The sequence below is a fragment of the Mus caroli genome, unplaced genomic scaffold, assembly GCF_978045245.1.
Source record: "Mus caroli unplaced genomic scaffold, Mus_caroli_1 scaffold_11, whole genome shotgun sequence".
NCBI classification, from domain to species: Eukaryota; Metazoa; Chordata; class Mammalia; order Rodentia; family Muridae; genus Mus; species Mus caroli.
The window spans coordinates 52,497,907-52,520,827 of record NW_028227266.1 but is presented as its reverse complement, the minus strand read 5'-3'; the positions used below and the strand labels follow the sequence as shown (position 1 = coordinate 52,520,827).

At 39.3% G+C, this 22,921-nt stretch overlaps 1 protein-coding gene across 2 annotated transcripts in view; it reads left to right on the top strand.

Moving 5' to 3' along the window:
* Positions 1 to 22,921, top strand: part of Dmxl2 (Dmx like 2) — a 150,888-nt gene that overhangs the window by 37,866 nt on the left and 90,101 nt on the right. For both annotated transcript variants that reach the window (XM_029481293.2, XM_021171445.3), the window contains exons 7-13: positions 7,064 to 7,242; positions 9,324 to 9,507; positions 10,411 to 10,585; positions 16,248 to 16,487; positions 17,028 to 17,299; positions 20,900 to 21,596; positions 22,458 to 22,579. In XM_029481293.2, coding sequence (XP_029337153.1) covers positions 7,064 to 7,242; positions 9,324 to 9,507; positions 10,411 to 10,585; positions 16,248 to 16,487; positions 17,028 to 17,299; positions 20,900 to 21,596; positions 22,458 to 22,579 — 1,869 coding nt within the window. The remainder of the gene's footprint in view (positions 1 to 7,063; positions 7,243 to 9,323; positions 9,508 to 10,410; positions 10,586 to 16,247; positions 16,488 to 17,027; positions 17,300 to 20,899; positions 21,597 to 22,457; positions 22,580 to 22,921) is intronic.

The following is a 22,921-nucleotide window of genomic DNA, read 5'->3' as shown; positions in this document are numbered from 1 at the left end:
ATCTATATTGGCTTTCTTTTTTACTGTGTAACACTACAAACACAGCAGCTTCCACCACACATTATTATCTCAGCTTTTTGGATTTGGAGTCTTGGCTTGGCTAGGTGCTCTGATGAGGGGTGTGAAGTACTCTAATGAAGGTGGCTTAGAGCCTGCATTCTCACCTAGAGACGTAGCTAGGGAATCAGCTTGCAGACTTACACCAGTGGGCAGAGGTGATTTCTTGCTTCAGTCTGGCTGAAGGGCTAACTTTTTGCTGACTTTTGTTTGAGGCCTTTTCCAGCCCCTGAGATTGCTGAAGCCTTTTGTACAATGGGCTTCCTCTCTCTCCACTCCCAAACAGCTTACCTAAGTGGCAAGCAGGGAGTCAAAGAAAACAGAAACCGTCACAGCTAGAACAGATGAAGACAGCTGGAACAAATAATTTGGAAGGAAGAAAAATTACTGAAATTAGATATGAGAAACAAAACCCTGAAAGTTTTGATAAGCTTGTTCAGTCACTTAAGAATAATAAAAATGGAGGAACTTAGTCTGCACAGGTGAGAGTGTGCACCACAGAGGCAGACAGCTTCTGGGACAGGCGGGAGCCACAGAGCCGCTGAGGCAGCACCCTTTTGGGGCCGCAGACATCCGGCACCCTCCCAGCCGGAGGACAGTGGCCCGCCCTGCACGGGAGCCCTCTGCCTCAAGAGCAGGGAGCGCCATCTTGGATCCGGGACTCCTCCGAACTTAGGAACTTAGTCTGCACAGGTGAGAGTGTGCACCACAGAAGCTGACAGCTTCTGTGACCTGCCAAAGCAACACAGCATCTGGGAAAGGTCCTGTTTTGGGCCTTCTTCGGCCAGGAGGAGGCCCAAACACCAGATATCTGTGCACCTTCCCTGTAAGAGGAGAGCTTGTCAGCAGAGAGTGCTCTAACCACTGAAATTCAGAGGAGAGAGCCTGTCTCCCAGGTCTGCTGATAGAAGGTAATCAGAATCACCAGAAGAATAATCTCTAAACAGAGACAACTATAACAACTAACTCCAGAGATTACCAGATGGCGAAAGGTAAACGTAAGAATCTTACTAACAGAAACCAAGACCACTCACCATCATCAGAACCCAGCACTCCCACTTTGCCCAGTCCAGGGCACCCCAACACACCTGAAAAGCTAGACCTGGATTTAAAAGCATATCTCATGATGAGGGTAGAGGACATCAAGAAGGACTTCAATAACTCACTTAAAGAATTACAGGAGAACATTAGTAAAGAACTACAAGTCCTTAAAGAAAAACAGGATAACACAATCAAACAGGTAGAAGTCCTTAAAGAAAAACAGGAAAACACATCCAAACAGATGATGGAAATGAACAAAACCATACTAGACCTAAAAAAGGAAGTAGACACAATAAAGAAAACCCAAAATGAGGCAACCCTGGAGATAGAAACCCTAGGAAAGAAATCTGGAACCATAGATGCGAGCATCAGCAACAGAATACAAGAGATGGAAGAGAGAATCTCAGGTGCAGAAGATTCCATAGAGAACATCGGCACAACAATCAAAGAAAATGGAAAATGCAAAAAGATCCTAACTCAAAACATCCAGGAAATCCAGGACACAATGAGAAGACCAAACCTATGGATAATAGGAGTGGATGAGAATGAAGATTTTCAACTCAAAGGACCAGCAAACATCTTCAACAAAATTATTGAAGAAAACTTCCCAAATCTAAAGAAAGAGATGCCCATGAACATACAAGAAGCCTACAGAACTCCAAATAGACTGGACCAGAAAAGATATTGCTCCTGACACATATATCCAGAAGATGTCCCAACCGGTAAGAAGGACACATGCTCCACTATGTTCATAGCAGCCTTATTTATAATAGCCAGAAGCTGGACAGAACCCAGATGCCCCTCAACAAAGGAATGGATACAGAAATTATGGTACATTTACACAATGGAGTACTACTCAGCTATTAAAAAGAATGAATTTATGAAATTCCTAGCCAAATGGATGGACCTGGAAGGCATCATCTTGAGTGAGGTAACACAATCACAAAGGAACTCACACAATATGTATTCACTGATAAGTGGATATTAGCCCAAAACTTAGGATACCCAAGATATAAGATACAATTTGCTAAACGCATGAAACTCAAGAAGAATGAAGACCAAAGTGTGGATACTATGCCCCTTCTTAGAATTGGGAACAAAACACCCATGGAAGGAGTTACACAGACAAAGTTTGGAGCTGTGATGAAAGGATGGACCATCTAGAGACTGCCATATCCAGGGATCCATCCCATAATCAGCTTCCAAACGCTGACACCATTGCATACACTAGCAAGATTTTGCTGAAAGGACCCAGATATAGCTGTCTCTTGTGAGACGATGCCGGGGCCTAGCAAACACAGAAGTGGATGCTCACAGTCAGGTATGGATCACAGGGCTCCCAATGGAGGAGCTAGAGAAAGTACCCAAGGAGCTAAAGGGATCTGCAACCCTATAGGGGGAACAACATGATGAACTAACCAGTACCCCGGAGCTCTTGTCTCTAGCTGCATATGTATCGAAAGATGGCCTAGTCGGCCATCAGTGGAAAGAGAGGCCCATTGGACTTGCAAACTTTATACGCCCCAATACAGGGGAATGCCAGGGCCAAAAGAGTGGGAATGGGTGGGTAGGGAAGTGGGGGGCGCTATGGGGGACTTTTGGGATAGCATTGGAAATGTAATTGAGGAAAATATGTAATAAAAAATATTAAAAATTAAAAAAAAGAATAATAAAAATGGAATTTCTGTATAGAATGCAGAGATTCATAGAGAACTTTTTAAAAACAATGCCTGAAAAGAATGAGTTAATAATGAAGGAAAATTATTTTCAAGATCATAGAAAAATGATTTGAAAAATAGTCTGATTTATGACTTTTCTTAAACCAGTTTATTTACTTTTTGTATGTTGGGGTTTGGGTGCTCACACATATGCCAGGGTATGGAGGCCAAGGACTGCTGTTTAGAATTTCATTCTATCTTGTGAGTCCTAAGGATTGAACACAGAGATCTACCTGCCTTGGCCTCCCAAGGGCTGAAGTTAAAGGTGTAACACCATCCACGGCAGAAGGCTGGCTTCTTAATAAGGCTGTGTATGGAGATACATGTAGAATAACGGCCACTTCTGAAATACTAAAATTGTATAGCAGTTGAATCAAGAAAGAGTCATTTGAGCTGGGCTGCCTGCCACTCAGTGGCAGAGCACTTGGCTGAGTGTGTGTAGGCCTCGGAGTCCCATAGGATGGATTTTTTTTTTTAAGCTAATTATATAGACAGCTGGGCCTCACTTACAAAGATCTGATTGCTTCTATGTCTTGAACGCTGAGATTAAAGCTGTGCATGACCTCTCCTGGTGATATGCTTTTATTTTTTGAGACCTAGCTCAGACAGGCCTCGTATGCATATGTTACTGATGCCTGGTCCTCCGCCTCCCCTAACCTGGGATTACAGGTATGTGCCACCAGGCCAGGTTTAGGTGTATGGTCTTTTGACAGAGCCATTGACACTTTATTTTATTTTTGGTATGGGGCATTGAATCTAGAATTTTGTATAAGCAAGGTAAATCTACCACTATAAGTGGGTGAGCTATAGCCTCACCCCTTCCCCATTTGAAATATATTTTGGGGGCCAGAGAGATGGCTCATCAGGTAAAGGCATTTGTTAGCAAGTCTGACAACCTGAGTTTGATTCTCGGGACCTGTGTGGTTGAAGGAGAGAGCCGAGCACTGCATATTGCCCTGTGTCTTCTACTTGCACACCATGGCATGTGTGTGTGCTCACTCTCAGATACAGACACAAACACACAAATAAACAGTAAGGTGTAATAAAAAGTTAAACAAATTGAGCCAGTGTCTTAGTTGTTAAAGCTGGCTTCATACTTGTGATCTTCCAATTTCATTTTGCCCTGCATCTGGGTTGGCGGGTCCTCGTGTGCCTCTTGACTTACCCACTTGGCACTCGACTTGACTAAAGATTTCAGTATGATAACCAGGTTCAGTATATGAGCCTTTATTTGAAATCTCATCACTAATATGAAAGATGCTTTTGTATGTTGTGTAGGATTAAGTCATGAGTTAAAGCATATTTCCCTTCAGTGGGTGGCTAGATTGGAAGCTCTTCGAGGCCCTCCACCTTGGTTATATATTCAGGAACTAAGAATCGTTGTCTTTGAATTTTTATTACACGCAGCCTTAGAAGATTACCGAGAATTTTACTTGTTTAATTATATTTCTGTAAGCTTGTGTTCAGTTCTCCACAGAGCTGTGTAAGAACTCTTGTGGAATGATAGGAGTATTATATCAGTAAGGACCCTTTGAGGGTTAGTTAGCAAATGTGTTGGATTTAAGAAGATTATTTCTTCAGGTTTTGAAAAGATAAGATATTAATTTAGATTCTCTTGAGAAAAGAACAGAAATTGACTTTGGAAAGCTGGGCAGTTTTTGTCCCCGTATTCCCATCTGTCGTGTTGAGAAGTCGGAGTCTGTGTGATCTGCTGAAGCAGATGGGAGCCGTGTGGCTCTCCAGAGAGCACTTCCCACTCCTCTGCAGCACACAGACAGGACTTCAGCTCAACTGTTAGGAGACTCCAATTACTTTCGGGATTTTGAATATTAATTACTGGGTACGTTTGCGGAGAAGATTCATTTCTTACAAATGTGGAATTAAATTTTCCTTTAAGAATATTTGGAATTTTTATCTGAGCTTAAATAAAATTTTACTTATTAATGAGCCATTCTTACTCACAAGGTACTAGATTAAATTTTTTTCTTTTCAATAGTTTCTCAGTATGTAGCCTAAGGTAGTCTCCAATTTATCCTGGCTCAGCCTTCCCAGTCCAGTGCTGGGAGGTGTGTGTGTGTGTGTGTGTGTGTGTGTGTGTGTGTGTTTTCATGCCTGGCTCTAAAGTCTTTTTAAGGGTACTGTAATTTTCCACCATGTGAGCAAATGTACTACAATTTAACTTAGCCACACAACTTGAAAAACCTATTTATGATTATTAAATAATTGTATTATTTATATTTAAATAATAACTATTATTATTATTAAATCCAAGGCCTCATGAAAATTAGACAAATTCTGTATCACAGGGCTACACTCCTAGCCTCAGACAACTCTTGTGCTGTTAAAAATGAATGCACAAGTTTTGTCATCTTTTTCTTTTTTAAATTAAGTTACTGAGGTAATTTAGCATGTTTCAATGGATTTTGACAAATTTAAAGACCACTAAGAAAATCAGCACTAAGAGAACATTGCTATGAGTTCAGAAAATTAGTTGCTTTTTGACAGTAGTAAGAGTCTTCCTGCTGGGTTTTGTGTGTGTGTATGTGTGTGTGTGTGTGTGTGTGTGTGTGTGCGCGCGCGTGTAAACCTGAGGTCTACATTTAGTATATTTCATTCTCTACCATGTTTACTAGTTTGTTTATTACATTTTAAGACAGGGCCTCTTACTTAACCTGAACTCACATATAAAGATGGACATGGCTGCATAAGTCTGTGACTCCAGCATCGTATGGGGAGGAGATAGGTGGGTCTCAAGAGCTTGCTGGCCGGCCATACCAGCTAAAATGGTGAGCGCCTCATTTAATGAGAGACCCTGCTTCAAGGCAGTAAAGCAGGATGATAGAGGAGAACACCTGAAGTCCTCTGGGGCGCTCTTCTGCTTCCACATGTATGTGCAAAGATGCATGCTAACATGGGTGTTCACGTGGTAAAATCAAGGCTGTTGTCATACTTGTAAATACTTTAGAAATAGAAATGATTTAATTGGCTAGCTAAATGCTTTCTTTGTAAATCACTTATAGAAACATATTGTTAGCCAAGTACTGGCAAATGGTTTTTACAATTTTCTTAATTTATTGTTTTGTGTTTTTTACATTGTTTAATTTTTTTACATTTATTTTATTTTATTGTGTATGAGTGTTTGCCTTGAATGTGTGTGTGTACCACCTGCATGCCTGATACCCATGGGGGTCAGAGAAGGTGTTGGATCCCTTGAATCTGGAGTTAACAGATGGCTGTGAGCCACCATGTGGGTGCTGGCATTGAAGACAGGTCTTCTGCAAGAGCCACAGTGCTCATAACGGAGCCAACTCTCCAGCGTCTGTCTTTAACCTTTAAAAATTTTTAATTTTAATTTTACATGTATGCAAATATGCCTGCATGTATATATGTGTGCCATATGCACACAGTTCTCAAGTAGGGTAAAGAGGGTTCCACCAAATACCCAGAACTAGAGTTGCAGGTAGTTGTGAGCCACTGTGTGGGTCTTGGGAATTACAGCTGAATCAGTCCTCTGGAAGAGCAGACATTTATTTTTAATCACTGAGCAATCTCTCCAGCCTGAGTGTTTGTTTGTGTATATTCTTAAAGGGTCATAAAAAGGAAAAAAACCCACAAAAAATAATCTGTGCCACAGACCTAGGAAGCCTGGCTTGTTTATTGTCATCTGTTTGGCCCTATAGAAAAAGGTTTCTGGTTCTTAATTTAGAGCAGGAAATAGTCTGTATTTAAGATAGTTTTACCCTTGCAGGTACCTTAAAACAGAAGATCAGTTACTGAGAGATAGATAACACAGTGGTTTTTCCCTTTTTTATATCCAAGGGACTAGTGTCTGCTCTCCACTCATCTTCAGGACTTTATGTAACATTACTGTCTGATTGACAAATGCCACTATACAGAGAAGGTTGATAATGAATAAATTGCTCATTTCCTTTTTTCTTTTTTTTTTTGGTTTTTTGAGACAGGGTTTCTCTGTATAGCCCTGGCTGTCCTGGAACTCACTTTGTAGACCAGGCTGGCCTCAAACTCAGAAATCCGCCTGCCTCTGCCTCCCAAGTGCTGGGATTAAAGGTGTGTGCCACCACGCCCGGCTTCGTTTATTTCTTTTAAAGTAATAAAATGTCATTTTAGGTTTAGATTTGTAATATGTCAGTTACATACTTTATTTTAAATATATATCTTGTTTTAAAGCTTATACCACCACATTTTGAATAGCAAAATAGTTTTCTATGGACCTCTATCTTTCTCAGGATGACTGTCTTCTGAAAGTCTGGTACCCTATGACTGGCTGGAAGTCTTCAATCATACCTCAAGATCCCCATGAAGTGAAGAGGAGACGGGCTTCCACTCAGTTCTCCTTTGTTTACTTGGCACACCCTCGAGCCGTGACAGGTTTCTCATGGCGGAAAACTAGCAAGTATATGCCCAGGTTGGATGCATGTTTCATGCAATGTTAATTTTTTTCTTAAATGTTTATAAAATAATGAAAATAGAATCTTCACTGTTCTGATAAGTTGTGACTAACAGAATAGACTGGAGTGAAGTCATCTGAATTCAGCTTCTGCATCTGTCATTAGCGTCTGAGTAGATTTTTAAAGCTCTCTGTCTCCATCTTTCTCTTTGTTGAATGAGGGTAGTAATAGCACCGTCTCAGAGAGCGGTGAGAGAGACAGATGTGCTTGTGTGCATGAAGTGTTTATATTTAGTACAGACCACAGCACACACTTGCCCAGACCACATTAGCTGGTATTGTGACTAGTAACATTAGTAAAGGAAGGTTCTAGAAAGGATATTTTTGCTTGTAAATAGGGAGTACCCACTGAAGGATAGTAATGAGCTATTAATAATGTGCATGGTGGTGAGAATGTAATTTACAATTTATACATGACAGAATGGTATATGATATGGAGAGAACATAGTGAATTTATCTGTCTTTGGAGTCCAAATGAAAGATTTATTTGATCCATTCAGAAAGATACTGAATCCTGAATGAATTCCAAATGCCAGGGACTGAAGTCCTCAACCTTGCTAAGGGTGCACCTCCTTTTGAGTCTTTGTTTTATTCAGTGTCCTCTTTACTAACATGTTGTAGTTATAAAATAATAGTAGACAGCTTACATTTCTGTTTAGAAAGGTTATTTTGTTTAAGTTATTTAAGTCTCTTGTAATAATTTAAAAATTATTTTTAAAACTTTTGGCAAAGTTAAATTTCATGTGAGCAACTTTAAAAAATACTTGTTTTTTATTTTTTTTTTTTTTGGTTTTTCGAGACAGGGTTTCTCTGTGTAGCCCTGGCTGTCCTGGAACTCACTTTGTAGACCAGGCTGGCCTCGAACTCAGAAATCCGCCTGCCTCTGCCTCCCGAGTGCTGGGATTAAAGGCATGCGCCACCACGCCCGGCTTAAAAAATACTTGTGTTTTTTATTTTATACATGAGTGTTTTGCCTGTATGCATGGAATGCTTGCAGTGCCCACAGAGGTCAGAAGAGGGCATCAGATCCTTCTGAATTAGAGTTCACCCTTTGAATGTGAGCCCCCAATTGAGGGACTGAGCCCTGGTCTTGTGGAAGAGCAGCAAGTGCCCTTAGCCACTAAACCCCCTTTTAGTCTCAAGACTTCTTTCTTTTTGTTTTACGTGTATATGTGTTTGCCTGACTATACGTTTGTGCACCACATCTTTGCCTACTGGTCATAGAGGCCAGCAGAAGGCGTTGGATTTCCTGGAACTGAAGTTAGGGATGGTTATGAGCTGCCATGTGGGTGCTGGGATCGAACCCTGGTTCTCTATAAGAGCAGCAAGTATTCTTTAGCCATTGAGTCATCTTTCCAGCCCCATAAGCTATTTTAAAAAGAAACAGTAATTTTTGGAGGCTATAGCTTAGTTGGTAGAACACTTGCCTGGTGTGCACAAGCCTCTGGATCTGACTCATTAACCTATAAGCCCCCACATAGACACACACACACACACACACACACACACACACACACAGACACAGACACACACACAGATTTCTTTGTTATTTTATAAGTAGTTAATGTATTCAGCTGTTTGATATTACACAATTTTTTTTACTGCCTTTAACTTAATGACCTTGATTTACAGTTTGTAATGAAGTTCTTACGGTTATAGTACGCTTCTTTGTTTGCCTATTTACAGCTGTTTGGATTGTCAAGTTTTCAGAAACAAAGAACTACTGCCATAAACTAAATAATTATATTTAATGATTTTTTTAATTAAGATTATCCTTTAACTTACAGCAGTTAGGCTTCCTTCTGCTCTTAGTTGTTTAGAATATAATGATGTTCCTTAGAGCCTGGTTTTAAATAGCACATGTACAGTGACGTTCTTACGGTTATCCCAGGGAGCAATTTTAAGGCTTTAGTGAATTACTTTTTCACACAGTGTTTTATATTAATGCCATCTTAGTATATGAAAAGTCAATGCTAATAGCATTTAGTTCATGGATGGCACTGACACTAATAGCATTGTGTGTTTCTCTTTGCTGCTAGGGGCTCTGTCTGTAATGTCTTACTGACTTCATGTCATGATGGTGTGTGTCGGCTCTGGGCAGAAACATTGTTACCTGAAGACTGCCTTTTGGGTGAACAGATTTGTGAGACCACTACCTCCAGCGTTGCCAGCAACCTCTCTTCTGCTGGGAAACACAAAGACAGGATCCAGCATGCTCTTGAGGTATAGTATGTAAAGGGGTAAATGGATCCTCAAGATCTGTTTTGCTGGGTATGGTACACATGAGAATGTGATAAAGTTAATAGTGAATACTTACATCATACTTCTGAGATTACTCAGTGTGCTGTTATGAAGCTAAAGACAGTGATGATTTTAGGCATATAGTCTAGGTAAGTAACATAAATTTGATGTTTTCATTTTTCAGGTCAAATATCATAATCTGCAAGAGTGCTTAGCATTTGTAAAACATGTAAAAGTCCTTGAACTTAGTTCTAAATGTTTGTTTTTACTTTATTTTGTTCCTTAAGACTAAAGATGATTATTTATGAAGATGTTAGGTAGAGAAGCTCTGGGTGGGAGACCTGGATTTGGTGTTTCTTGCCAGTGATTCTCCACCTGAGAGGCTGAGGCAGGAGAACTGAGATTTAAGGCCAGCCTGGGGCTTAATTTAAGACTGTCTGAAAACAAAACAGCAGCAGCACAACAGAACAGAAACATCTAACAGAAGATGTGTTAGAGGCTGGGTGAGTGGTACACATCTGTAATTGCAGCACTCAGGAGAATTCAAGGTCATCCTTCGCTACACAGGGAGTTCAAGGTCGGCCTGGGCTACGTGAAGCTCTATCTCAAAACAACTTATTAGGCACAAGTGAACTCACATCATTGCTATGCAGTGACTCTTGCTGAATACTTTGAAAGTGAAGTAAATTTTAAAAAAATATTTTATTTTATTTATTTTATGTCTATAAATACACTGTAGCTGTGCAGATGATTGTGAGCCATCATGTGGTTGCTGGGATTTGAACCTCAGGAGGTCAGTCTACGTCTTCTGAGTAATACAAAGGCTCGTGGTTGGCATTGTTAGACCTTTCAGAGTTGGGTTTAAGACACACTTTTCTATTCTAGACAATACACCATTTGAAGAATTTAAGGAAAGGACAAAGGAGGTCTTCTGTTCTTGTAACTCACGCTGAACTGATGCCTGACAAGACTGCAACCCACGAGGTTCACAGACACATTTCTCACCATGCCAACGCACTGTGCCACTTTCACATCGCGGCGAGCATCAATCCTACTACAGGTACAGTGTAGTAGAAATGTGCTGAAGAGAGGCAAGGAAGTTGAAAGTCATTGTTACTTTTATCACCTGCTTTTTATTTTATGTTGCCCTTTAAAATATAATACAAGGTAATGCGTCTTCAGTTGGGTCTCTGTGACTTTAGGGTATAATTCCGTAAGTATATTTAACATCTTTGTCCAGAGTATAACAAAGGTTCCAAGTCAGTCAGAGCTGTACTTGAACCCAGAACACACATGGTATTAGCTCGGGCATTTAGCATATTCTTCCCATCATTTAAAGGTTTTTGTAATCTTACCAAAGTAGTTTACATCTTGGCATAGCTTATTTTCTACCTATGCAGACTTTCTTGGCCTATCCTTAGATAGAAAGATATTTCTCTTTTAGCCCTGGTATTTTCTTCTAGCTTGACTTCTTATCTGGCTAAGAGTGAACAGAAACAGGTTTTATGTTGGCAAAGCATATTTGAGAGCTTCTCTTTAAAGGTGTTGCGTTTTCTTTTGGTCTAAAAATATATAGACACACTGTAAATTTCTTGCTGCATTGATGATAGAACTGTATTTATATAAATTTAGTCCTACTTTATCAATTGGAGGTCTATTGCTTCAGGGTGAAAAGAGTTTTATTTTTAAATATTTGTTTATATAATATTCACTGAATACACTTCCTAAAATCTGATCTTTCACAGTGATTACAGATGTGTGTTGTCCAGTGACCTTTACGGCTGTTCTAAACTGAAGCTTGCTGTACTTTACACACTGGATTTTCTATGATAGTATTAAAAAAAGAATGAAAAATTTTATTTCTATTGATTACTTGTTGAAATTACATTTTCCATATTTTTGGAAGAAACAATATATTACTAAGTTAAATTTATCTTTTTTTAGACATACATAGTTAAGTTACTACTAACATTAGTAAATATAAATAATACTTATGTGAAAATATTTTTGTGTAGTATATTCTGATCATTGTTTCCCCTTCTCATTTCCTAGATCTATCCCACCTCCCCATTCACCTAACTTGATGCCTTCTTTCTTTCTCTCCTTAGAAAACAAACAGGCAAATAATAAAAAAGGGGATACAAAAAAAAAAAACCAAAAACAATACAAGAAGCATATGCATATTTTTACACATGCATGCTCAAAATCAGATACCATAATATACTAGCAAAAGATTGGTAAGGTGAAAAAAATGCCTAAACAGAGCAACATGAGACCAAAAAACCCCAAAAACCCTCCAAAATACCACTGATTTTGTTTTGTGTTTACCCTCTACCATTGGGCATGGGGCCTGCCCTTAAGTGTGGTTAAGTGAGACTCCGTTGGAGAACACTAAGTTTTCCTTTCCCACTGGATGTCAGTTGGAGATACCTTCTTGGTTAGGGATTAGAGCTCCTGTCCACTTTGCCCTCTCAGTGCTGGGACCTAAGTGTTGGGATTTTGATGGGGATTGCATTGAATCTGTAGATTGCATTTGGTAGGATGGCCATTTTCACTATGTTAATCCTACTGATCCATGAGCAAGGGAGATCTGGGAGACGATTCTGATATCTTCTTCAATGTCTTAAAGTTTTTCTTAAGTCTTTCATTCGCTTGGTTAGAATTATCCTTAGATATTTTAATTTTTTAGTTGGGGGGAGCTATTGTGAAAGGTATTGTTTCCCTGATTTCTTTCTCAGTCTGTCATTTGTAGATTTTTGTGTGTTAATTTTGTTTCCTGCTACTTTTCTGAAAGTGTATCAGCTGTAGAAGTTTCCTGGTAGAGTTTTTAAGGTGTTTTCATTTCATGTATAAAATTATCATCTGTAAATCTGTAAATTATTATCATCTGTACTTTGATTTCCTTTCCAATTTGTATCCCTTTGATCTCCTTCAGTTGTCATACTGCTCTAGCTGAGACATCATGTACCATGTTGAATAGGTATGGAAAGAGTGGACATTCTTGTCTTGTTCCAGATTTTCATGGAAATCAATTTAGGCTGAGGGCTTGCTGTATATTGTCTTTATTATGTCGAGATATGTATGTTGATTGTGTTGCTAGTCTCTCCAGGACTTTTATCATGAAGGGATGATGGATTTTGTCAAAGGCCTTTTCCCAGTCTTGTGAGGTGATCATGTGGTTTTTGCCCTTTAGTGTGTTTATGTGGTGGATTATATTTATTGATTAACATTTAGTGAACCATCCCTGCATCTCTGGGATGAAGCCTTCTAGTTTTAGAGTCTGCATTGATAAGTTGGGTGTTATTCTGATGGATCTTTCTTGACGTTACTTGGTGGTTTTTTCCTCTTGTAGCTTTTCTTATTCTTTGTTCCTTATATTCATTGTTTTGATTATTGTGTATTGTGGGGAATTTTCCATCTGTCTGGTGTTCTTTATGCTTTGTGGGTCTCCTACTTTAGGGGAAATTTCTTAAGTAATTTTGTTAAAATATTTTCTTTACCTTAGAGCTGGGGTTCTCTATTCCTAGTATTATAAATTTGTTCTATTCATAGTGTCCCAGATACCTTGGATGCTTGTGCCTGAGTTGTTTTAGCTTAACAACTAAGTCTTTGACTGGGATTTCCATTTCTTCTACGTTGTCTTCAGTGCCTGAGACGCTCTATGAATCGTCTGCTCAGCTGGTAAGGCTACCTCTTAGGTTTTTGTTGGACTTACTAACATTTCCATTTCTCAGGTGGGTTTTCTTTACTGATTTCAGGTCTTGATATTTCTTATTTGATATTCTTTTTCAGCTCTGTTGCATTTCTCAGGACCTTCTGTAATCCAGGGTTCCTGGGTTCTGCTGTCAGTATTTGTATTTTTTTAGATGGTGTCTAGGTATCTAGAGTTAAGATGATTGAGGTAATTCTAGGTGTCGATATCTGGTCATGTCTTTGTTGAGTTGGGTTTTCGTTCTTTGGTGTCTATTGCCCTCTCTGGATCTTAGAAAAGTATGGTGGCTGTGTTGCCTGATAGAGAGTGCTTCTGGAGGTTGGTGGGTGGCAGAGAGGAATAGAGTTGGGCAGAGAGGAATAGGAATAGAGTTCGTGAAAAGACGAAGAGGAGCTTCAGGAAAGAGCTAAGGTGGATCTACATCAAGATGCCAGGTCACAGAGAGTTGGAAGTGTGGTGGGAAGAGGGATCCTGCAAATAGGTTACAGTAAGGCAAAGAATTATCTGGAGAGACGGGAATGAAAGGGCCTAGGGGGACAGATGCTGAGTCTGAACCAAGAGTTGGAGTTGAGGTGGGAGGAGGGGCACATTTAAGCAGGTTGTTGCCAGGTTGGCGGGGTAGTAACGGAGGATTTGTATTGGAGAACAAAGAAGGAGAATAAGAATCGCCTACCTGAATCCATGTCAGATATGGCTGCTGTGAGGGCGGAGTTCAGGTAGAAGATATTTCTAGGTTTTGGTGCTTTACATAAAGGAATGGGAGGGGAGAGTTGAGAGTCCACAGAAATGGGCAAGGTTGAGCATAGTCAGCTACCAAATGTTTAAACTGTCCTTTACGTCTGCATTTGTGGTTCTCACTATTTCTCTTTGATATTGCTACAGTGATTGTTATTTTACGTATATTATCCTTTTGATCTTTTTTTCCCCCACACTGAGTTTTTGAGGCAAGATCTTGAATGTACCCTAGGTTGGTTTTGAATCTCTAATTATCTGCCTTTGGAGTTCTAGCAACATAGATAAGTGGATATCATCATGCTCAGTTTGGTCTTAAGCCTTTATCACAGTCTAAGAATGTCCTGGAACTTATTTTAACTTACTTTTTAAAATGTTGGTGGTTTTAGCTAGTTTTTTTTTTTTTTTACAAAAATTTTAACCTTTTAAAAGAAGCTTTTCTTGAGTTGTTGACTGATAGAGATACAACTTTAAAAAGTACAATTAATAATAGTCCACAATAAATTCCATCTACTTTAGAAGCTTGGCTTTTATCTGTATATAAAAATCAAATGAGCCAGGGGTCGCACATTGCTTTATTATGGATAAATATAGAGGTCATATGTCCTTGTAGCTATTGGGCCTTGCCTTCCAGTGTTATTTTGTTTTCTTTTTGAAACTGGATTCCCCCATATAACCCTGGCTGGCCCGCGGAACTCAGTATGTAGAATAAGCTGGCCTAAACCCCACAGAGATCTACTTGCTTTTGCCTCATTCTAGGACTAAAGGCATGTGCTACATGCCTTGCCCACCTACATACTATTTTAAATATAATTTTTAAGTCATTTGGCTTGATGCATTATAGATACTCTTGCAAATACAATTTATAGATTGACCAAATTAATTGTTAAATGAAAATGCTTTTATACTGTTAGTTTTTTCCTCTTATTTTTTTTCAGAAAAACATTTGAATTTGTGATATAGCCAAAAGACAATTAGTTGATTTCTTTAATTATTTAATCAGTAGAGCTATTTTTGCCTCTATTTATGTATATTCACCACAGGCATGCTTGCTGTCCAAGGAAATCAGAAGAGGGCATTAGATCCCCTGGGCCTGGAGTTATAGATAATTGCAAGCCATCATGTTGGTGCTAGGAATCATCCCAGGCTTCTACAAGAGCAACAAATACTCTTGCCACTGAGCAAACGGAATTTTCTGATAAATGTCATACTGTTTGTGTAAACTCACCATATATTAATTCTAATCATATTTTTGTTTCTTCAACCTATAGGTATTTGTATATTATGTGTCTTTTTTCTTTCTGTCATGTATATGTACATATGTGTATATATGCATGCTTACATGTGAGTGTGTGTACACGTGTGCATGCATACATATGTGTGTGTCCATACAGAGGTTCATAGTTGAATCTGTGAGTCTTTCTTAATCACTTTCCACCGCATTTATTGAGGCAGGATTTCTCAGTTGAACCCAGAGCTCACCAGTCTAGCTAGTCTGGCTAGTTAGCTGCTGGAATTCTGTCTCAGCCTTCTGATAGCTGGAATTTCAGATGTGCCATGATACCCACCTAGCATTTACATGGGCTCTGGGCATCTGAACTCTGGTTCTCTTTCTTGCTTGGTAATCACTGAGCCAGTTCCCTGGTTCTTTTCTTCATCCTTGTGTTCTTTCCCCTCAATTTGTAGGAAAGTTTTAGACATTCAGCAAAATTACAGGAGTACAGTGAACACTTTCATAGCTGTCACAGAGATTTACCCATTAGCATTTGTAATTGTGTGTGCATGTGATCATGTGTGCATGCGTGGGAGTCTTTTTCCCTAATCTTTTTCAAAGTGATCTGAACAGATGGACTTTTACACTTAGAAACTCTGAGTGTGTCCTTACTAGTAAGGGAAGTCGCTGCCATAAACACAGTGTCATTGTCAGTGCCTGGGAACTGGCTAAGTCATTCCACACAGTCTAATGTCCAGGCTATGCTTAAACGTCTTCATGTCATACCTCTTAGAGCTGTGTTCACCCCCTTTCCTCAAAACCGAGACTCAAGAAGGGCAATGTGTTGTTATATTTGGCTTTGAAATTAGTTGTGTCATTTAATTCCATGTAAGAGTATGCTACTAGTTCTTACTATTTACAGTCACTATTGGTAAAATCATACTGACTTTTTTTTTTTTTAGCATCTTCTCTGTGTAAATATAGGACAAATCATGATGAACACCTGTTGTATTTTTAAAGAAATTGGAGCACCATATTGAACATTTAATCTTTTTGTTTCTACAGATATTCCAAATGTCCTGGTTGGCACTGCATTTAATATTGATGATATCAATGGAGGATTTGTAGTTCATTGGTTAAATAACAAGGAATTTCATTTTACATCATCAACTGAAATATTTATGCACCAATTACGAAAACTTTCTGAAAAACAATTAGATCATGAAAGTGATGATGCAGATAGAGAAGATGAGGAGCGCTCACAGGAGGAGAGAGAGAGGGGTTTACGCATGAAACTGGACCATGGTTTGTATCCCTCATGGTGTTTTCTCACATGGGATAGCAGCTGTCCCTGGGACCTCTTTAAGCTTGACCTCTTCCTCCTTCTCTTTGTCACTTTGCTTTTCTCTGCTGTAAGTGTTGGTCGTCTCTCACAGGCACTGTGCTTGTTCCTGCACACACCATCTAACTCTAGCTGATGGTTTGTTTGCTTATGATGTGGACTCATGCATGCTAGGCAAGGACTCTATGACTGAGCTGTTCCTGTGTGTAAACTTATCCCTGTGAGCTAAACTTGTGCATGCATCATATAGTATCTTATTACAGTACCTTGAATAATGTATTACTTTGGAAGCCATGTTCTTTATTGGGAAATAATTTTTTATAATTTTAATAATGAAAATATGGTATAATTTTTATTTATCTAAAAATAGTAGACATAGTAATTTCAATTTGGACAAGAAAATACATTTGCTGACCATAAATTGTAAAGGTAATTCATAGTTTCTAAATGAATTTTATAGTAGGATGTAGTATATATTCTGATAAATATATTTTCTGATTTAGAATTATCTCTGGATAGAGAATCTGAGGCAGGTACAGGATCATCAGAACATGAAGATGGAGAACGAGAGGGGAGTCCTAGAACTCATGCACGACCTAGCATCTCATTGCCACTGCCCACAGTACTGCTGGATCGGAAGATTGAAACGCTGCTGACAGAGTGGAACAAGAACCCTGACATGTTATTCACGATACACCCTGTAGATGGGACTTTTCTAGTGTGGCATGTAAAGTATTTGGATGAATATAACCCTGGAATATTTAGACAAGTTCAGGTATATTTCCCTGATGAAAACGATTATAGTTTTTTAATTAGTTATTTTCTTTATTTACATTTCAAATGTTATCTTCTTTCCTGGTTCTCCCCACTTCCCCTTCCCTCCACCCTCACCCCATTCACCAACCCACCCACTCCTGCTTCCTGGCCCTGGAATTCACCTACACAGGGACATAGAGCCTTCATAGGACCAAGGGCCTCTCCTCCCATTGATAACTGACAAGGCCATCCTCTGCTACATATGCAGCTGGAGCCATGAATCTCACCATGTGTACTCTTTGGTTGGTGATTTAGTCCCTGGGAGCTCTGGGAGCTCTGGTTGGTTGATATTGTTCTTTCTATGGGGCTGTGAACCCCTTCAGCTCCTTGGGTTCTTTCTCTAGTTCTTCCATTGGGTACCCTGTGCTCAGTCCAATTGTTGGCTGAGAGCATCTACCTCTGTATTTGTCAGGCACTGGCAGAGCCTCTCAAGAGAAAGCTATATCAGACTTCTGTCAGCAAGCCCTTGTTGGCATCCACAATAGTGTCTGGGTTTGATTACTGTATATGGGATGGATCCCCAGGTGGGGCAGTCTCTGGATGGCCTTTCCTTCAGTTTCTGCTCCACACTTTGTCTCTGTAACTCCTCCCATGGGTATTTTGTTCCCCCTTCTAAGAAGGATCGAAGTATCCATACTTTGCTCTTCCTTCTTCTTGAGCTTCATGTGACCTGTGAATTGTATCTTAGGTGTTCCGAGCTTTTGGGCTAATATCCACTTATCAGTGAGTGCATACCATGTGTGTTCATTTGGGGTTGGGTTACCTCACTCAGGATGATATTTTCTAGTTCTATCCATTTGCCTAAGAATTTTATGAATTCATTGTTTTTAGTAGCTGAATAGTACTCCATTGTGTAAATGCACCACATTTTCTGTATCCATTCCTCTGTTGAAGGGCATCTAGGTTCTTTCCAGCTTCTGGCTATTTATAAATAAGGCTGCTGTGAACACAGTGGAACATGTGTCCTTGTTATATGTTGGAGAATCTTTTGGGTATATTCCTAGTAGTGGTATAGCTGGGTCCTCAGGTAATACTAGGTCCACTTTTCTGATGAACTGCCAGACTGATTTCCAGAGTGGTACCAGTTTGCAATCCCACCAGCAATGGAGGAGTGTTCCTCTTTCTCCACATCCTTGCCAGCATCTGCTGTCACCTGAGTTTTTAATCTTGGCCATTCTTACTGGTGTGAGGTGGAATCTCAGGGTTGTTTTAATTTTTATCTATTGGATTTGTTGAAAGAAATTCTTGCTTTTTCCAGGTTGTAGTTTCCCTCGTGTTGGCGTTTTCCATCTATTATACTTTGTAGGGCTAGATTTGTGGAAAGATTTTGTGTAAATTTCATTTTGTCATGTAATATCTTGGTTTCACTATCTATGGTAATTGAGAGTTTTACTGGGTATAGTAGTCTGGGCTGGCATTTGTGTTCTCTTAGGGTCTGTATGACATCTGCCCAGGATCTTCTAGCTTTCATAGTCTCTAGTGAGAAGTCTGGTGTAATTCTGATAGGTCTGCCTTTATATGTTACTTGACCTTTTTCCCTTCCTGCTTTTAATATTCTTTCTTTGTTTAGTGCATTTGTTTTGATTATTATGTGACAGGAGGAATTTCTTTTCTGGTCAAATCTATTTGGGGTTCTGTAGGCTTCTTGTATGTTCATGGGCATCTCTTTCTTTAGATTAGGGAAGTTTTCTTCTATAATTTTGTTGAAGATATTTACGGGACCTTTAATTTTGGAATCTTCACTCTCTTCTATACCTATTATCCTTAGGGTTGGTCTTCTCATTGGTGTCCTGAATTTCCTGGATGTTTTGGGTTAGGGGCTTTTTGCACTTTGCATTTTCTCGTGTCGATGCTTTCTATGGTATCTTCTGCATCTGAGGTTCTTTCTTCTATCTCTTTTTTTCTGTTGGTGATGCTTGCATCTATGACTCCTGATCTCTTTCCTAGGTTTTCTATCTCCAGGGTTATCTACCTTTGTGATTTCTTTATTGTTTATTTTTCCATTTTTAGATTCTGGATGGTTTTATTCAGTTCCTTCTCCTGTTTGGTTTTGTTTTCCTGTAGTTCTTTAAGGGATTTTTGTTTTTCCTCTTTAAGGGCTTCTAGCTGTTTACCTGTGTTCTTCCGTATTTCTCTAAGGGAGTTATTTATGTCCTCCTTAAATTCCTCTATCATCATCCTGAGATGTGATTTTAAATCAGAGTCTTGCTTTTCTGGTGTGTTGGGGTAACCAGAGTTCACTGTGGTGGGAGAACTAGGTTCTGATGATGGTGCCAAGTAGTCTTGGTTTCTGTTGCTTATGTTCTCGCGCTTGCCTTTTGCCATGTGGTTATCTCTGGTGTTAGATGATCTTGCTGTCTCTGACTTTGACTTGTTCCTCCTGCAAGCCTGTGTGTCAATATTCCAGTTCTTTTCAGGAGGAATTTGGGTATGGGGAGCTGTGGTACAGGGTGGTGCAGACAGAGATCAGAAGGATCCTGTCCCCAGCTGATCCTTGGTTCCTGTGTCCTGATGACTCTGGGAGGTCCCTCTTGGGCCAGGAATTTGAAGAGAAGAGGTGGTCTTACCTGTGCTTGCAGGTGTGTAGGCACTCCTGGGAGACCCTGTCTCTCCTGGTAGTATTTATGTCTGTAGCTCTGTGGCACAGGATCAACTCTGGGCACAGACGGAGACTGGACACAGGAACTGAGGGGCTGCCTAGTTCCCTTAGCTGTACTAAAAATATTACAATTCTCAGAAAGCATGAGTAGTTGTTTAAATACTCAGTGTTTTTAAAAGAGAAAAAAAATCCTTTGATTTTCTAATTGTACCCCAGGCAGCCCCTCAGTTCCTGTGTCCTGAGGGCTCTGGGCAGGTTCCTCTGAGCAGCAGTGGTGGTCCTACCTCACGATTATAGATTTAAAGTAACAAGTGCTAATAGACTTCCCAGAGTTTCAGAATTACTAAAATATTTAGTTTTTATAAGCAACTAAGAAAAAACATTGTTTTCAAAGAGGATCAGTACCACACATTTTGCACAATTAGAAATTCAAAGGAATTTTTTTCTCTTTTAAAAACACTGAGTATTTAAACGACTACTCATGCTTTCTGAGAATTGTAATATTTTTAGTACAACTAAGGGAGCTATTTTGAAAATATGATGTGTTCTTATTTTCAGTTTTTTCCCTTTTCTCCTCTTCTTCCCCGCCCCCTTTTTAAGGGACAGGGTCTCATGTTGCCATCCTTGTCATGGATGTCCTTCACTTCCTGATTCTCCTTCCTCCTCCCAAGTGCTGACGTTATAGGTGTGTGCTCATCGGCAGTTTTAGAAGCCAAAGCAAGCTGCTCTTTTATGCTATCACTCTTAGCTTTATTATAATTGAAGTACATGCTTATGGTTATTTTGATCTATTATATAAATTGATGAATTAAACTATACAGAGGATAAACATGTTTTTGTTTTTTGTTTTTTCTTTGCTAGGAGGCTAGGATTTGGCATTTCGAAAATAAAAGTGTATTTGGCAGTCTTTTTGAAAGAAGGCAAACTCCTTATAATGAATCACCAATTTGTGTTTTTCAGGTTTCTTTTTCCTCTCGGATTCCTGTTGCATTTCCCTCTGGGGACGCCAACTCTCTTAGTAAAAACATCATGATGTATGCTTGTGTGAATGCTACAAAAGATTCATACAACAACCCATCCCAGCAAGAGATGCTGTCTGTAGATAGTTCCCACGGATCACAGCTACACTCTCCATCCCACAGCACCGATATGAACATTTTAGCACCTACGGTAATGATGGTCTCCAAACACATAGATGGGTCTTTGAATCAGTGGGCAGTCACGTTTGCTGACAAGTCAGCCTTTACCACTGTTCTGACTGTGTCCCACAAATTCAGATACTGCGGTCACCGATTCCACCTCAATGACCTGGCATGCCATTCTGTTTTACCCCTCTTGCTGACATCTTCCCATCATAATGCTCTGTTGACTCCTGAATCAGACTGTCAGTGGGACTCCGATAGTAAATTAAATAGATTAATAGATCCTGTAAAACACACAAAAGCTTCATCAAAACAGCCTCTGAGAAATGCAGCAACCCGTACATTTCATGACCCAAATGCAATCTACAGTGAACTTATTCTGTGGCGTGTAGACCCCATTGGACCTTTGTCATATACTGGAGGAGTGTCAGAATTGGCTCGAATTAACTCTTTACATACCTCAGCCTTCTCTAATGTGGCATGGCTTCCAACTCTTATTCCTAGTTACTGTCTTGGTAAGTATTTATTTAATTATAAAATGAATAAAAGCTTTTATTTGTTTTATTTAATTTTTTAATTTTTTTCAAGACAGTGTTTCTCTGTGTAGCCCTGGCTGTCCTGGAACTCTGTAGACCAGGCTGGCCTTGAACTCAGTGATCTGCCTGCCTCTGCCTCCCGAGTGCTGGGATTAAATGCATGTGCCACCACCACTCAGAGAATAAAAGTTTTAAAATTATTACTTTTTATGAACAAAATCTTTTTTCTTCTTTATTTTTCTTTTGAGCCACCGTATCTTGCAACGTGCTATGTAGACTGTGCTGGCCTCAGACCTTGAGATCCTACTGCCTCCCATGTGCTGATGGTACCATCATGCTTGGCTCACAAAATGATTATGTTTACCGCAGTTAAGCTCTTTTAAAAAAATTATTTTTTTATGTGTATAAGTCTTTGGCCCTTTAAAAATTATTTTACTTTTATTTTATGTGTATAAGTCTTTTGCCTGTATATATGTCTGTGCACCAAATGCCTGCTTGGTGCCATCAGCATCAGAGGAGGGTGTCAGATTTAGGGGACTGAGTTACACACCGTTGTGAACCAGCATGTAGATGCTGGCAGTCCAACCAAGCTCCACTGAGAGTAGCTGGTGCATCTGACTGCTGAGCCATCTCTCCAGCTCTTAGATATTTTTTAATAGGTTGCAGAATGTTTGTATGTGCTTATCTTTAGAATTTTAAGGTTTTTATAGTTTTTCTACTGAGTTTTGTTAATAAGTTTATATATTTGGTTAGTAAGCTTATTATATTCACTTAATTATGATTCTGGATGATAGTTATAAACCGCACACTGTGACCCAAAGACTTCATCTTCTTCCCCAGGCACATACTGCAATTCTGCAAGTGCTTGCTTTGTCGCATCTGATGGCAAAAATCTGAGACTCTATCAAGCTGTGGTCGATGCAAGAAAATTATTAGATGAACTGTCAGACCCAGAAGCCTCAGTAAGAATGTTCAAAATGTTTTCTAAGCTAATAAATTCTCTTTACTTCACCTAAGACCATGGTTTGTTAGTTGGTGTTTGGGGAATGGGAATATGTATTTTGGCTGTGTAGGACAGACAATAAGACAGACAGACAGACACACACACACACACACAAATTTATTTCTTTATTAGTGTTCTAAGGTATACAAATTAAAACTTAAATGAAAATGCCACCCCCAATGCATTTAGCATCTAAAGAAACAAATATTTTGTCATTTCCCTAAAATAATGACTTTCTAGTTTAATTCTTTTAAAAAGATTTTTAAAAACAAAGTTTTTTAAAAAATGTGTATTTGTGGGT